This window comes from Fringilla coelebs (genome assembly GCF_963513975.1).
Source record: "Fringilla coelebs genome assembly, chromosome: 23".
Lineage (NCBI taxonomy): Eukaryota > Metazoa > Chordata > Aves > Passeriformes > Fringillidae > Fringilla > Fringilla coelebs.
The window spans coordinates 5,812,570-5,826,582 of record NC_140049.1 but is presented as its reverse complement, the minus strand read 5'-3'; the positions used below and the strand labels follow the sequence as shown (position 1 = coordinate 5,826,582).

The window sequence follows — 14,013 nt, the reverse complement described above, 5'->3', positions numbered from 1 at the left end:
TGCTCAAGCCACCTACAGGACTTCCACTGGTTTCTGCCCATCACTCACTCTACTACAATTCAAGGTACAGCCAAAAGAGCGCCACAAAACCATATGTTGTGGTCATGTTTTCATATTCTCCAGAATCTCTCCTTCCAAACAATGCTTGGGTTTATGGCATAAAATCATGGACTCACAGAGTACCTGAGGCAACACTGAAATCCCTCCTGAAGCCATATTAAAGCAGTTCTGTTGGGAAGGAGCTGACCATAAGCAAGAACATGCTGAACCAGGCAAGCACAAGTGATGCAATATGTTTTGTGCCATTATGGCACCTGTAGGTGATCTGGTACAAATAGACAGCAAACTGTACCATGAAAATACCATCAGAGTTATAAAGCACCAAACTGAATGGGCTGAGCCACGTGCTCTGGAAGAGGAGATAGAACATTTACAAGACCCATAAAACCAATCTTCCATTCTGAAATCACATTCAAATCAAAGCACTGGTTGTCTCCTAGACAAGATGGACAAGAGGGTCAGCATGCCCAGAATGACACAGGAGTCAATCTGCCAGGGTCAGCCCCATCTTCACAGCCACCTACACATCTCAGCTTCTGGCAACAAGCAACCTTGTAAATGACTGAGCCGAAGGTGCCTTTTCACACAGGGAGTGTCACAACATAAGCCAAGCTGAAGATGGCCTTATGATGCCTTTCTACCTGCAAAAAGGACACAGAGAAACACATAAAACACACAGGCAAAAGAAGGGCAATTCTCCAGCCTGGAGCCATTCATCTCTCACCACCACATTCCAGAGCACAAGAGCCAACAGCTCAGAAACTAAATACTGTCACCATAAAGCATCAAACCTGGAATCTAACCTGGCAAGCAAGGAACAGTGTTTTCCAGCTGTTTGAGAAGCTGCCATTAAAGCTCCTTATCCACATAATTTAGAGGGGGTGTAAGCCATTCAACAGAGTTGGACTGAATGATCCTTGTGGATCCATTCCAGCTCAGAAGTCTGTGATTCCCAGCAGTCTGAGCCCTCCTGTTGGACATGAACTCCTCAGAGTGCCACGGCCCTACTCTGGCATTCCTGGAGATGACTTGGGCTCCACACATGTCCTCCAACACAGTTAAGACCTAGAGAAGAGACCATTTTTCCACATTAGGTAATTATCCTCAGGTGATATGACACTGGCAGTAGTGCCCACCACCAGGGTGGTGAGTGGTGCTACCTGCATGGACCAGATGAAGGCAACAGAAGCCCCACTTCACCAGCAACACGCTGATGCCACGGTGGAGCCAAGTCAGACACACTCACAGCAGCACCACTCCACAGCTGCAGCTCTTATTTCTCTGCCTTCCCCCTGCAGGCTCAGCATTGCTTTTATTTATGTTCCACTAAAATCTAGAGACAACAAAGGTCACCAGGTGAACTCTCCTCTTTCCAGAGTCTGACAGTTATGCATCTCCCATCCCCAAGCTGCCAAGTGGTGCCTGTTCCCTCAGCAGACAGAAGATGCAGAAGCAGGTGAGAGACTGAGTTGCTGAGGACATCTGGCAGTTGCCAAAGGGTGACATGGTAGCAAGAAACTTCTACCATGTCCTTATTCCAGAGGAGACATCCCATATTCCTCCAGAGCACGTGTACGGAGTCAGACAGGACTCTCCCCTTGAACAGTTCAGCCTGTTCCAGAGGCTTTGACTGTGCCCTGCTACTCATCTCCTTGTACAAGCACCGGCCAGATCCACTGCCAGCCCGCTGCAGGGAGCTCCACTGCATCCTCCAAACACCTGAACCATCCTGACCTGGCTAAAACCTGCCTGGAAGAGAGAGCAGCACACACCACACAGGAGAGCCAACGGCTGCATTGGCCTAACTACATTATACAGCCCAACCCATGAGCAGCTTAGGAAAAGAGCAATGCTGCCCCAACACACCCAAGGAAATGCTGGCACTAGGAGCCTCCTGAAGTGGATGTTATATCCAACCACTGTGTTCAGTGGTTCTTGAGGAGTTTTTTCCTCCACAAATGTAAAATAATTTTAAAATTAATTCTACTTCTAAAATCCAGCAGCAATGAATTCCACAGTTTGCACACTGGGGTAACAGCTTAATTCGGCCTGTTTCAGATTCATTTCCCCTGACAGCCCAGGATATTCCATGATTCTGTGATCTCAGCTTTATGAAAAGTCACAAACAATCCCTCCTCACTCACTGTAGTTTATTATTTCAGGGCCTCCATCTCTGTTAACCCCTTCCCAGGCAGAAAAGCCAATGGATTATGTCTTTGAAAACAGAAGCTTTTCCACACTTCTGTGAGTGTCTGTGCTACCTTTTTGCTGCCCTGCTTGATCCCTGTAGGAGCAGCAGGCCAGTAATGCATGCAGCACTGGCATGAGGAATTTATGACGGCTTTGTTCTCTGTTCCCTCCTTAACGGTCCATTTGGCTCATTGGAGCATGACAGAGCAGTGATTGGGTATTTTCAGGGAACTCTCCACACAGACAATGGGATTTCTTTTCCCAGGGACAATAGTTAGGACCGCCCATAACTTTTTAGGGCATTATCTGGACTGGCTCCCCTTCCCCCAACACTACTCTGCTGACCAACACTGACTAGCTACACCTTCTGTGTCTGCACTCAACACACCTTGTGGAATCATCTTGTACGTTGTGTCACTGATTCTCACTCTGGCCAGACTAAGCAGCACTATCAGCAACTTTGTCCCACCACTACTCACTCTGTTCCACATCACTTACAGATGTGCTGAGTAGCTCAGCTTCACCTGGGACTCCTGACCCTGCCAGTCAGAAGCTGTGGTCAGGAGCTCAGTTTCTGCAAAAAAAATTTCAGTAAATTAACATTCTAAGAGCTTTCTGGGAGTCCCAGGACTCCTTCAAATAATTTTCTGCCACAACAATTTCATGTGTCTGTCTCTTCTCACTCCAACAGCTGAATTTTAACCATAACAGGCAGTGCAAAACCCACACCACTCCCCTGTACTACTCCCTGCTGCTCTTCACCTTGGAGCCCTCACTTAAGGCAGTTCCACATTTACCAGCTAAGTATTAAGCTGTGGAAGTTTTACAGCCCAACTTTTGCACAGTAATTGAAGGTTTGAGTCCCTCTAAATTCTGGGAGATCCATTCTTTAGCACTTGCTGTTTATGGCAAACTGGTAAGTGGAACTGCTTCTGCTTAGGCTTCAATCTGACGTGGATTCCCCAATGTATCTCCTGTAGAGGTTCCTCAATGTTGCAAGTCAACATCAGCACAAGGAATTTGGCTCCTCTGCAGTCCTTCTGTACTGAATGTACCTTCCCAAGTCAGTCGCTGGCTTTGAACACTCCTGAAATCTTTTCTGCTTCTGCAACATTTGAAAGCACTTTAAGTTTTTACGACTTTAACTAGTTCTTCCTCGATCTCTTTTTGCCCTACTTTCCTTTGTTTTGCATTAAAAGTGCCAACACTTGTACTCTTTCCTATTCCTTCACTTCAGCATCTTCTTCACGCTACTTAATGATACTATTTTTGGTCTTTTAAAGTACTTGTGACACATATTATCTACATTTCTCTACCTCAATAATATGGCGCTGGCACCTCCTGGCTACTCCTGTAGCTCCTCCTCTTGGTTTTTGCAACCCTCTCCATACCAAAGACAGCACAGAAAGGGGAATATAGCCTATTCTTCCCATGCTGCTTGACTAGTACAAGAAAGGAGTAATCAAAGGTGTGCAAAATAATACCCTGAAAGACACCTCAGGAGGTCTCCAGACAAACCCCCATGATCAAAGCAGAATCTGCAGCATAAGATCAGGGTGCTCAGATTTTCTAGGCAGGTCTTAGAGATACTCAAGGATGGAAACAACACAGCTTTTACAGACAATCTGCTTAAAAACTCCTTATATCCAGTTGGAACCTCTTGTTTTGAGTTTTGTGTCCATTTATCCCTCATCCTCTCCCACCTCTCGGTTCCTGACAATCTCCTCATGGTTACTAGAAGTTGCTGTCAGACCCACCCCCAAAACCCTCTTGCTTCCCCAGTGGAAAACCCCTCCACCCCAGCATCACCTCATGCAGTGAGTGCTGCAATTCCCCCGCCCAACCCATGACCCTTTGCTGAACTCACTCCCCTCTGCTGCTGTGTCTCATCCCGGGGGGGGGGGGGGGGGGGGGGGTGGGCGGTGGGAGCAAAACCGCCCAGGTATTTCAGGTGTGGTGTAATGAGCACTGACTGCAGAGGGCTGATCACTGCCCTGACCCTGCTCACACAGCCCAGAGTGCAGATGGCCTCCAGGGCCAGCTCACCAGGCACTGGTATTTCCTGGCCCTTTGTCCCAGGGCTGCTCCCTGGCCAGGCAATGCCTGACCCACATCCCAGCAGTGGCTTCTCCTGTCCCAGGAGCAGAACGTGCTGTCTGTCCTTGCTGAATTCTTCTGGTTCTATTCCTACAGGGCTCTCTGGAGAGCAGCCCTGCCCTCAGGACATCAACTGCCTCCCCTCCGGTTTGGTGTCACCGGCAAGCTGCTTGTGCAGGTGTCCTGCAGCCTCCTCCAGGTCACAGGGACAGATCCTGCACCAGACCTCAGAGTCCTGGCCCTACAACCACAGAGAATTATCAGGGACTTCAGCAAATTTGCAAAAGCAATAGAAGGGTAGATGACTCCATTCCTCTTACCATAACATCCACTAAATACAATTCTGCAATCCTGGGCTCTCAAAGGCACCTCAGGGACATCCATTGCCTAGAACCCTCAGAAAACATTCTTCTCTGGGAATCTGTCACCCAAACAGATTGTGGAAAGGCTCAGACTCTTTGGGGACAAGCTGCCACTGCCACTGAAGTGGTAGCTGTGAAGGCCAAGGCTCCATGGTCAATGAAGCTCCTGTGAAGGCCAAGGCTCCATGGTCAATGAAGCTCCCAGCACTTCCAGACTTGTGCTGCTGCAATGTCATCAAACCACTCCAAGAGCTGTGGGGGCAACACACAGAATTCCTGCTAATGCCAGGAAGAGCCAAGCTGAGCGTGGAACAAGCACTTTAAGGGAATGCACAACAACAAACATTTTATCAAACAATCTGCCTGCCTTCACTCCCAGAGCAGCAAAATCACAGCACCTCTTGACCCTGTCTCACCCTTACACCTTCCCTCTTTGTACCACAAGCTGCCTCTGGTAACACTTCTGAGCTGAAGTTCAGGAGCAGAAAGAGTTCACAAAAAACACTCACAAAACACCTTCAGAACAGTGCAATCAGACTATAGGTAAGGCAAAATTTACTGGAGGGTCCACAAACAACCAGCCCATCAAGTTGCCAGGCCACAGGTAAAACTTCAAGCCTGGGGTTGCAGAGCTGCACTCTCCAGCTCCTGTCACAGCAGATCGTCTGCAAATCTTCCCATGGGTTCTACAAACTCCAGTGATTTGGGCTGAAGCAAAGTAAAATGTTAGCATTAATAGGTTTTTAAATGTATCTTCCACACAGAAAAAGCAGCCAGTACATGAATTAACCTATTGCCACCATAAAAAGGCCAAAAGAGCAATGGAATGATTAGAGACACTACTTGAACTTGGGGTGTTTGCTCATTTAAAACCTCTCTTTCCAAAGCTATAGGCCAGTTGCCATCCAGCTCCACTGTCCTGCTTGTCTTCAGCTTTCCATAACAGACAATGGAGCTCTGTCACTGGAGTTTCACACTGGATGAGGGCACAGCTACATCCTGGCCACCCTGAACCTCAAACACACCATGCAGAGATGACAGCCTGCAGGACATGGGCACACACCAGGACACACATCCGGAGGTGAAGGAGATCCCTGTGGGAGCAGGGCAGGGTCTACAGATGGAAGGGCTCTCCATGACCCTCATATGACCAATCCTGGGGACTCCAGCTGAGATGGACCAAGGCGCTGCTTCACCACCCCGGCCCCTCCAGGGGTACCCTGGTGAGCTCAGAGCACTCCTTGGTGCCCAGCTCTCACACAGCAGCCCAGACTCACCCGGGGGCAGAGCCCCGCCGTGCCCCGCTGCAGGCGGGGGCCAGCCCATCCCTCCGGCACCGAGCCCTGCGGCGGGGCAGGGGCTGCTCCGGAGAGAGACACGGAGCTACTGGAGCGGGTCTAGTGAGGCCACAAAGATAATGAGGGGTCTGGAGCATCTCTCTGGTGAGCAGAGCCTCTGGGAGCTGGGCTGGTTTAGTCTAAAGAAGACTGAGAGGGAAATCTCAGCAATCCATACAAGCACCTCCACGGCAGGTGCCAGGAGGTTGGTGCCAAACTCCTCTCAGCAGTGCCCAGTGACAGGACAAGCAGCAATGACCATAAACTAAACGACAAGAAGTTCCACCTCAACATGAGGAAGAACTTTACATTGAGGGAAGCAGAGCGCTGGAACAGCTCCCCAGGGAGGGAGGTCGCTCTCTGCAGACATTCCAAACCCACCGGGACGTGTCCCTGTGTCACCTACTCCAGGTGACCCTGCCTGGGCAGGGGCTTGGCCTGAACGATCCCCAAAGGTCCCTTTCAGTCCCAACTGTTCTGTGATTCCGGGAGAGACATCGGGCACACATCGACAACCGGCAGGAAACCAGCCGCAGCCGCCTGCTCCCGCCGGCTCGAGCGACGGGGCTGGAAGTGTCGGCCGAGGCCAAGGCGCAGCCATGAGGCGCCGGTACCGGGAATGGCTGTGGCGGCGGCCTGGGGTCCCCCCATCCCCTCAGCGCGGCCCTCACTCACCCTCCGTCACCTCCAGCACCTTCACCTGCTCCTCAGCAGCGGCTCGCACCGCCTGCACCGGGCACAGGATCCCCGTCAGCGTCTCCACCAGCGCCTCCTTCAGCCCCTGCGCCACCGGCCCGGCTCCGGGCCCGCCGCCGCCTCCCGCCATCGCCGCCCCCTCCGCGGGCCGCGCGCGCCAAACGCACCGCGCGCCGGGGGGAGGGGCCGGGCCGGCGCCCGCGCACAGCGCCCCCTGGCGGCGCGGCGGACCGCGGCCATGGCGGGTCAGGGAACGGCGCCGAGCTCGGGGCGGCCCGGAACGCCTGACCGGGCATGAGGGACGGGACGGGCGGGACGGGGGACGCTGCGGGGCCAGGGCCGCGCTCCTACGGCACAAACCGCCCGGCTGGGCTCCCGGCGGCCAGCACTGCCCAGCGGGGCCCCGGCGCAGGGCCGAGGCCGAGCAGCAGCACGGTCAGAGCCCCCACGGCCCCCGAGCCAGCTCAGGAGGGCCCGAACGGAGGGGCTGGCAGGAGAGCTCATTGCGGGAGAGCCCATTGCAGGAGGGCTCCCTCACTGCAAGAGAGCTCCCTTATTGCAGGAGAGCCCATTGCAGGAGAGCTCTCTCACTGCAGGAGAGCTCATTGCGGGAGAGCCCATTGCAGGAGTGTTCATTGCAGGAGAGCCCATTGCAGGAGGGCTCCCTCATTGCAGGAGAGCCCATTGCAGGAGAGCTCATTGCACGGAAACAAGAGACCTGCCGAAACCTACCCAGAAAACGTAACCCCCAGGCAGCACCCTGCACACCCATGGGCTGGAGTTGACAGCAGGATCAACGTGCTGGAGCCAGGACTGCTGACTGACTGATTGATTGATTGATTTATCTTTAATTGATCTGCTCTTTTGTCTCTTCCCTTTCCTCCTACCCCCCACCCAAACTCCACTGCCATGGGCTTATAGAGTAGATCAGGGAATAACAGAGCAATTTCTGACAAGTGTGTGATTTACTAATACAGCTTTGATTTTTTTGTGGGCTGATTTTTGTCCTTTTCCACTAGGAGCATCCAGGGCGCGTGGGTGCTCCCTCCCTCGTAAGGGTGGGATACCACAGGGGGATCAGGGAGTGAGGCAGTGCTCAGGGTCCTGTGGAGCCCCCAGAGAGTCCAGTGAGCCCCAGAGCAGGGACTGCCCCAGAGGGCAGGGACCAGTCACAGGGAGGAAAAGCCTCACAACCTCTTTTCCGACACATAGATTGGTGAACACTCTGTGTGAGCCTTGAGGAGCCCACCTGTGTTCTCTGCAGCTGTTTATTTAGGAAATATAAGCAATTTTACAAAGCATTACAAGTATTAAAAAGCAGTATTGCCCCGTACAAAGCGGGCTTCTTACCTTGGGATGGTGATGGAGTTGTGTTTTGGGATGGGGATAGCAGCTCCCACACACTGGGAAAAATACTGTGAGGTTTTCTGTATCCAGGAATGGTTTGGTCATTAAGTCCCAGGAGTATGACAGTGATTTGTCCACAGACACATCCAGAGCCAGGGATGAGCCTGGCAGCCACATTCAGAGAATCACAGAATCACTCAGACTGGAAAAGCCCCCCCAGGCTCATCCTTGTCCAGAGCACTGAGTGCTGTGTCCAGTCTTCCCTTGGACACCTCCAGGCACGGGGACTCCAACAGGAGCCCCTTGCAGTGTTTCTTCAGCCTCTGTCCAAGAAGCCCTGTGCTGCTGCCGATGCACTTTTGCACTCAGATCACCCCCATCCTGGGGGAGCACCTCTTTCCACTGAGAGCCCATCACCATCCCAGTCCATGGTGAGAGATGCCCTCCTTGCCCACAGCACCTCCAGTTTGAAAGCTCTGGAATTATCAAGTGAGCACCTGGTCACTGATGTGCTTCCACCAGCAGTATTTGAGGTTCACTCCTGTTCTTGTGCTCTCTAATAACAAATGTCCAAGGCCAGGCTGGATGGGGCTTGGAGCCACCTGGTCTAGGGGAAGGTGTCCCTTCCAACAGCCCAGGGTGGAACAAGATGGGCTTTAAGGTCCCTTCCAACCCCAGCCAGTCTGGGATTCTGCAATTCCACCCATGTCACTTTTGCAACCTGAACTGAAGATTTTCTGTAAAAGCAGAAGGAGCAACCTGGGATCCTACACAAACCCAAGCCTGGGTTCAGCTCCCTGCAGGCTCAGTGTCCTGCTGCCTCCCATCCTGCAGCCCCACAGCTCCAGCCCTTCCCTTCTGCCAGCACACATCAGCACCAGAACCCACAGGGCAGAACCCACCTGCCCAGCACCAGCCCCCAGCCCCACTGCAGTCCCCTCCTCACCCTCCCTGCCTGGTCCCCAGGCCTGGGCAGCAAAGACAGCAGAGGGGACACAAAGTGCCTCTGGAAGCTCCTCTGTGCTCACCTGAGACACAGCCTGGGCAGCCGTGGTGAGAGCAATCAATTCCCACCTGACTTACACAAACTTCCCAAGAATGAAGTCAGATTTCCTTCTGCAGAAGTTGGGCCCCATCTTTCCCCCCAAATAAACAGGAGCAGGGGCCCAGGCCATGCCCATAGCCCAGGCAAGCCCTGCTCTCCCTGGCACAGCACAGAGAGGCCACTCCCAGCCAGAGGCACGGCCACAACCACGACGGGCTGGGACTTCTGTAGAAGACAAGGGCACACTTCAGCCACGCTGCTGCACCCAGGCTGGGCCCTGCCCTGAGCAACCAGAGAGCTCCTGCCATTCCTCTGCCATTGCTGGCCCCAGAGAGGTCTCTGCAAGGGGAGTATTTCATTTTTCTCTCTTGCTCTTCCCCATCCAAAATGCTGCTTCTGCTGGAGGAATAAATACCTATTTTTTATGTGTGACATCTGCAAGCTCAGGGTCATTACTCATCTCTGCACTGTCCCAGGATTTCAGCCTAATGGAAAACATAAGTGAGCTGCTGCTGCCCCAAAATCAGTGAGGCAGGAGCTCCCGATCTCTTCTCCCAGGAAACAAGGGATAGGACAAGAAGCAGCAGCCTCAAATTGCTTCAGAGGAGGTTCAGGTTGGGTATGAAGGAAAATTTCTTCCCAAAAGGGTGGTCAGGCCCTGGCACAGCTGCCCAGGGCAGTGGTGGAGTCACCAGGGTGTTCAAAGTATCTGTGGATGTGGCACCTGGGGACAGGGTTTAGTGGTGAACATGGCAGAGCTGGGGTAACTGTTGGACTTGATGGTCTTGGAGGGCTTTTCCAGCCCTGTTGGGTCTGTGGTTCTCTGATCCCATCACAGCAGGCTCTCACTGCCCCTCAGCGCCAGCATCAGATCTGACACATCTCTGCAAGTATCTGTTAGGAAGGGACAAAAATGATCACAATGGCAACTGTTTCCTCTGCCTTACAAACACATTGCAAAAAAAGAGGATGAGGTTTAGGGAGAGGTGGGGTATCCCAGAGCAATGCCAGCCTAACCTGAGCTCCTTTTAGCTGAAGGGATGCATAACCACCCTGAATGTGCCAACTCATCCTTCTGTATTTGTAGAAACTCCATTTATTTGAATCTTCCAGCCTTTTCCAGGTTTGAATTCCCACCTGTTTGGGCATTGCACAGGCTCTTCACAGGTTTCTGCAGGGATCCCTCATGCAAAGTCAGCCCTCAGAGCTTCCTGGTCAATACAAGCTTGGCCTCCAAGCCAAATCCCAGGGCTGTCATCCCTTCTTCTGACCTTCTTTAGGAAGTTCCCTCACCACAAAACAGTTCCCTCACCACCAAAAAGACATTCTTGGCATGCAAAGGTATTTTATGGTGAACTCCCTGTTTCTGCCTTTGCTGTTTCAGCTCAAAGCACAGCTCTGAGCTCCCCCTGCAGACCCATCCCCAGGAAGGCCCCACAGGAAGGTGGCATGGGACTACTGGAACCAGCAAAAAACCCCCAAGAAATATAGGGCAGCACATGGAGCAGGGAAAGGATCAGCCTAGGTTAGAAGGTGCTAGCTCAGCCTGTCCCCTGCTTGGTTGAAATTTAACTACAGTAACAAAAACATGAAAAGCCAAAATCCTAACAGACACCAAAGCAGCCCTAACACTTGACCCCCACTCTCCAATATTGGTTTTATCTTCAATAAAGCCTGGATGATGGAAAGAATCTTCAAGTGAATTCCATGTGCTTTAGACAAGGGGCTGCTGCTTTTACTTTTACATGTTTAGAAGCCCAGCTCTCACAGATGTCAACAAACAAGTATACACACATAATTTTACATCTATATAAATATATAGATATAATATATAAATTTTATATATATATATATATAAATCTGGCCCAGTATTGTGATTGAACAAACAGCTAAATTCCTTTAAAACACCACTGTAAGCAGTTTTTCAGAACTTGAAAAACTGAGGTGCACAAGGAGCCTTTCTGAAGCTGCACCTCTGAATTTAGGGTATGTCACTATTTCTTTTCAACCAGCTTGCAGCAATCCTTCCCTCTAAGCAAGTGGAATTTTGGACCTGGCAGTCCATCACATGATCACATGGGCTTTTCTTTTTGTCATAAAATATTTGTTCCTTCTACCCAAGGCCTTTTTGCAGGAACTCCCTGCTCTCAGTCTTGTCTGGCTCCAAGAGCAGCTGAGTGTTGAACCCGCAGTTCATTCTTCTGTGGCTGCTTTATCTCCTCTTCCAGACAGATTTTTCTCTCCATTGATGCTCTTGGTGAGGAGCTGTTTCTTCACAGACTGAGGTGCTCACATCCCCAAGGAGAGCTCTCAGTATGAGACTTGTTCCCCTCTAAGTGAAGTGCATTGCCATTTGTCAGGGCTGTGCTTCAGCCACTCTCTCAGAACAGCACACTCATTTCTGGATTCACAGAAGAGCTGTCTCAGCTCCTTATGTTGCTGTGTGTGCATTCTAGAGAAGGTTCCTTCCTGAATCCTGTGTGACATGTGCAGTTGTGTCCTACAGACATATCTCCTGCAGCCAAAACATCCACCATTCTTGTTTGTGGGTGCTTTGTGTGCCCTGGCAGGCTCCTGGCAGCTGAACCCCTGCTGGAAGTCCCAAATCCCTGAGCTGCACTGACCCTGGAGCAGCCCAAGAGCACCCAGCAAGTGCTCCCCAACATTGGTTTTATCTTCCATAAAGACTGGATGATGGAGAGCCTTCGAGTGAATTCTGTGTTCTGTAAGGATAAGCTCATAGAATCACAAAATCACAGAATCCCAGCAGGTTTGGGTTGGAAGGGACCTTAAGCCCATCCAGTTCCACCCCCTGCCATGGCAGGGACACCTTGCACTGTCCCAGGCTGCTCCCAGCCCTGTCCAACCTGGCCTTGGACTCTTCCAGGGATCCAGGGGCAGCCACAGCTGCTCTGGGCACCCTGTGCCAGCCTCCCCACCCTCACAGCCAAGAATTCCTTCCCAATATCTCACCTAACCCCACCCTCTGCCAATGGGAAGCCATTCCCCCTTGTCCTGTCCCTCCATCCCTTGTCCAAAATCCCTCTCCAGCTCTCCTGGAGCCCTTTAGGCACTGGAAGAGGCTCTAAGATATCCCCAGAGCCTTCTCTTCTCCAGGCTGAGCACCCCCAGCCCTCCCAGCCTGGCCCCTTGGAGCATCTTTGTAGCACCTGAACAGGTGGAGTCAAAGCCCTGAGTCTTCCTTGGGGAGTCACTGGTGCTGTGTGAGCGCCCTGGGCTGTTCTGATGCTCCTGGAACACAACACAGGAACATCCCATGGACTAAGGTGGCACACTAGGTACAATCTCAGGGTCTGGGCACACGGCACAGGCAGGATTTAAACCTGAAGTTCTCAGCCAGAAATCCACAGGTAGGGTTACTTAATTTAATTTTTGTCCTGTTTTATTAGAAACCATAAACTATTTTTATTAAATAAAGTTCTGAGCAATTCAGGAAGGCTTGATGTACTTGGTTGGTACATTAGAAAAATGAATAAAATAAAGCAGCAGAATGAGGAGAGAGAGACCTGTTTCCTGTTCTGGCTTAACCTTTGGAAATCTGGGGGGCACAAAAGGAGGGGTGAAAAGGGCAGCTCATCCTTCCAGACTCTGAGCATGATCTGCCCTCATCATCCTCCCTGAGGATGAGGAATGTGCAAAGGGCACACAGCAGAGCCCACCCCAAAGTGAACAAATCTCTTGTTTTGTTTAACAGAAGTAAAACCCCAATTTCATCAAGTCTGAGCATCCACATGGGGAAGAAACCCAAGGGCAAGGTCTGTGGCATGGCAGGCACTGTCACCTCTTCCAGCCTCCAGGCACTGTCCAGGGGCCAGAGCTCCAGCAGGAAATAAGACACCAATCCTTCAGCAGTCCTGGGCTGCAGCACAGGCCACCCATGGACTGGGGGCTCCATTTCTTGAAAAATTGCAAGCAACAATGTGGTCATTTCCAAAAAGTTGCACTCCAATTCTACTCAGTCAATAATCCTGATAATAAATGCTGCTGTTGGGACTCCAGAAGTCTCCTCCGACCTCCCAAGCCCTCGAACTGTCAATGGTTTGTCCTGTATGGAATCACCAAGCTGAACTTAACTGCATCCCATTTCCTCTGGCACTTTTTGATAAACAGCCATTTCTTCAATGGAAAAAAATAAAGGGGACACAGAGAAACATCTGTAATGATTCAGTTGCATCAGACACTGTGCCAGCTCCATTTCCAGCTCCAGTTTGTCTGTCTGTCCTCTCTGAAAGGAAGTTACTACAGAGCAGTGTTTTTCCCCAGCATTGCACAAAGATTCTTCCAAGCAAAAAGAGGAAAAAAAACCCATTTCTCATCCTTTTGGTACTTAATAAAAAGCACCAGTTATATCATGGAAGCACAGACAAACTCCTGTACACAGGCTCAAGGCTCTCCCTCACCCCAGCACTTTCAGACAGATCACTTGAGCCAGGCTGAAGATTCTTTTAATAGTCAAAAAATTAATGTTTTTAAAAAGAAACCCAACCAAACCCCTGTGGCACCAAATTCCTGCCTAGTTCTGATCCCACCCACAGACCCTCCCTGTCACCATCAGGCTCTGCCCTACCCCCGTGACTCTGTGCACTTCTGCCCATGGGGAAAGAGGTAAAACCAGCAGGGAAAAAACTTACCAGCAAATTCCTCCTGCTGATGAGTGGAGGGAACACCAAGCCCACCACGGTTCTGCTGAAGAGAAGCTGTCCTGGAGAGTGCTCTGGGACAAAGATCTCCAGCCCTCCTGTCTCCCTGGGCTCCAGCAGTTCCAGCTCTGGCAGCCCTTGGAGACACATCCCTGCCAGCAGGCCCCTTCCAGCTGTGTCCTGCAGCATGGCTGCTCTCCAAGGGATTTTGGGGGCAG

General features: G+C 51.4%; 1 protein-coding gene across 1 annotated transcript in view; it reads right to left on the bottom strand.

Moving 5' to 3' along the window:
• The window catches only part of IPO9 (importin 9), a 39,760-nt gene extending 32,882 nt beyond the window's left edge, over positions 1–6,878 (bottom strand). Inside the window, 1 exon segment of the mRNA XM_084220731.1 lies at positions 6,722–6,878. Coding sequence (XP_084076857.1) covers positions 6,722–6,872 — 151 coding nt within the window. The 5' untranslated portion in view covers positions 6,873–6,878.
• Between the last annotated feature and the right edge of the window lie 7,135 nt (positions 6,879–14,013).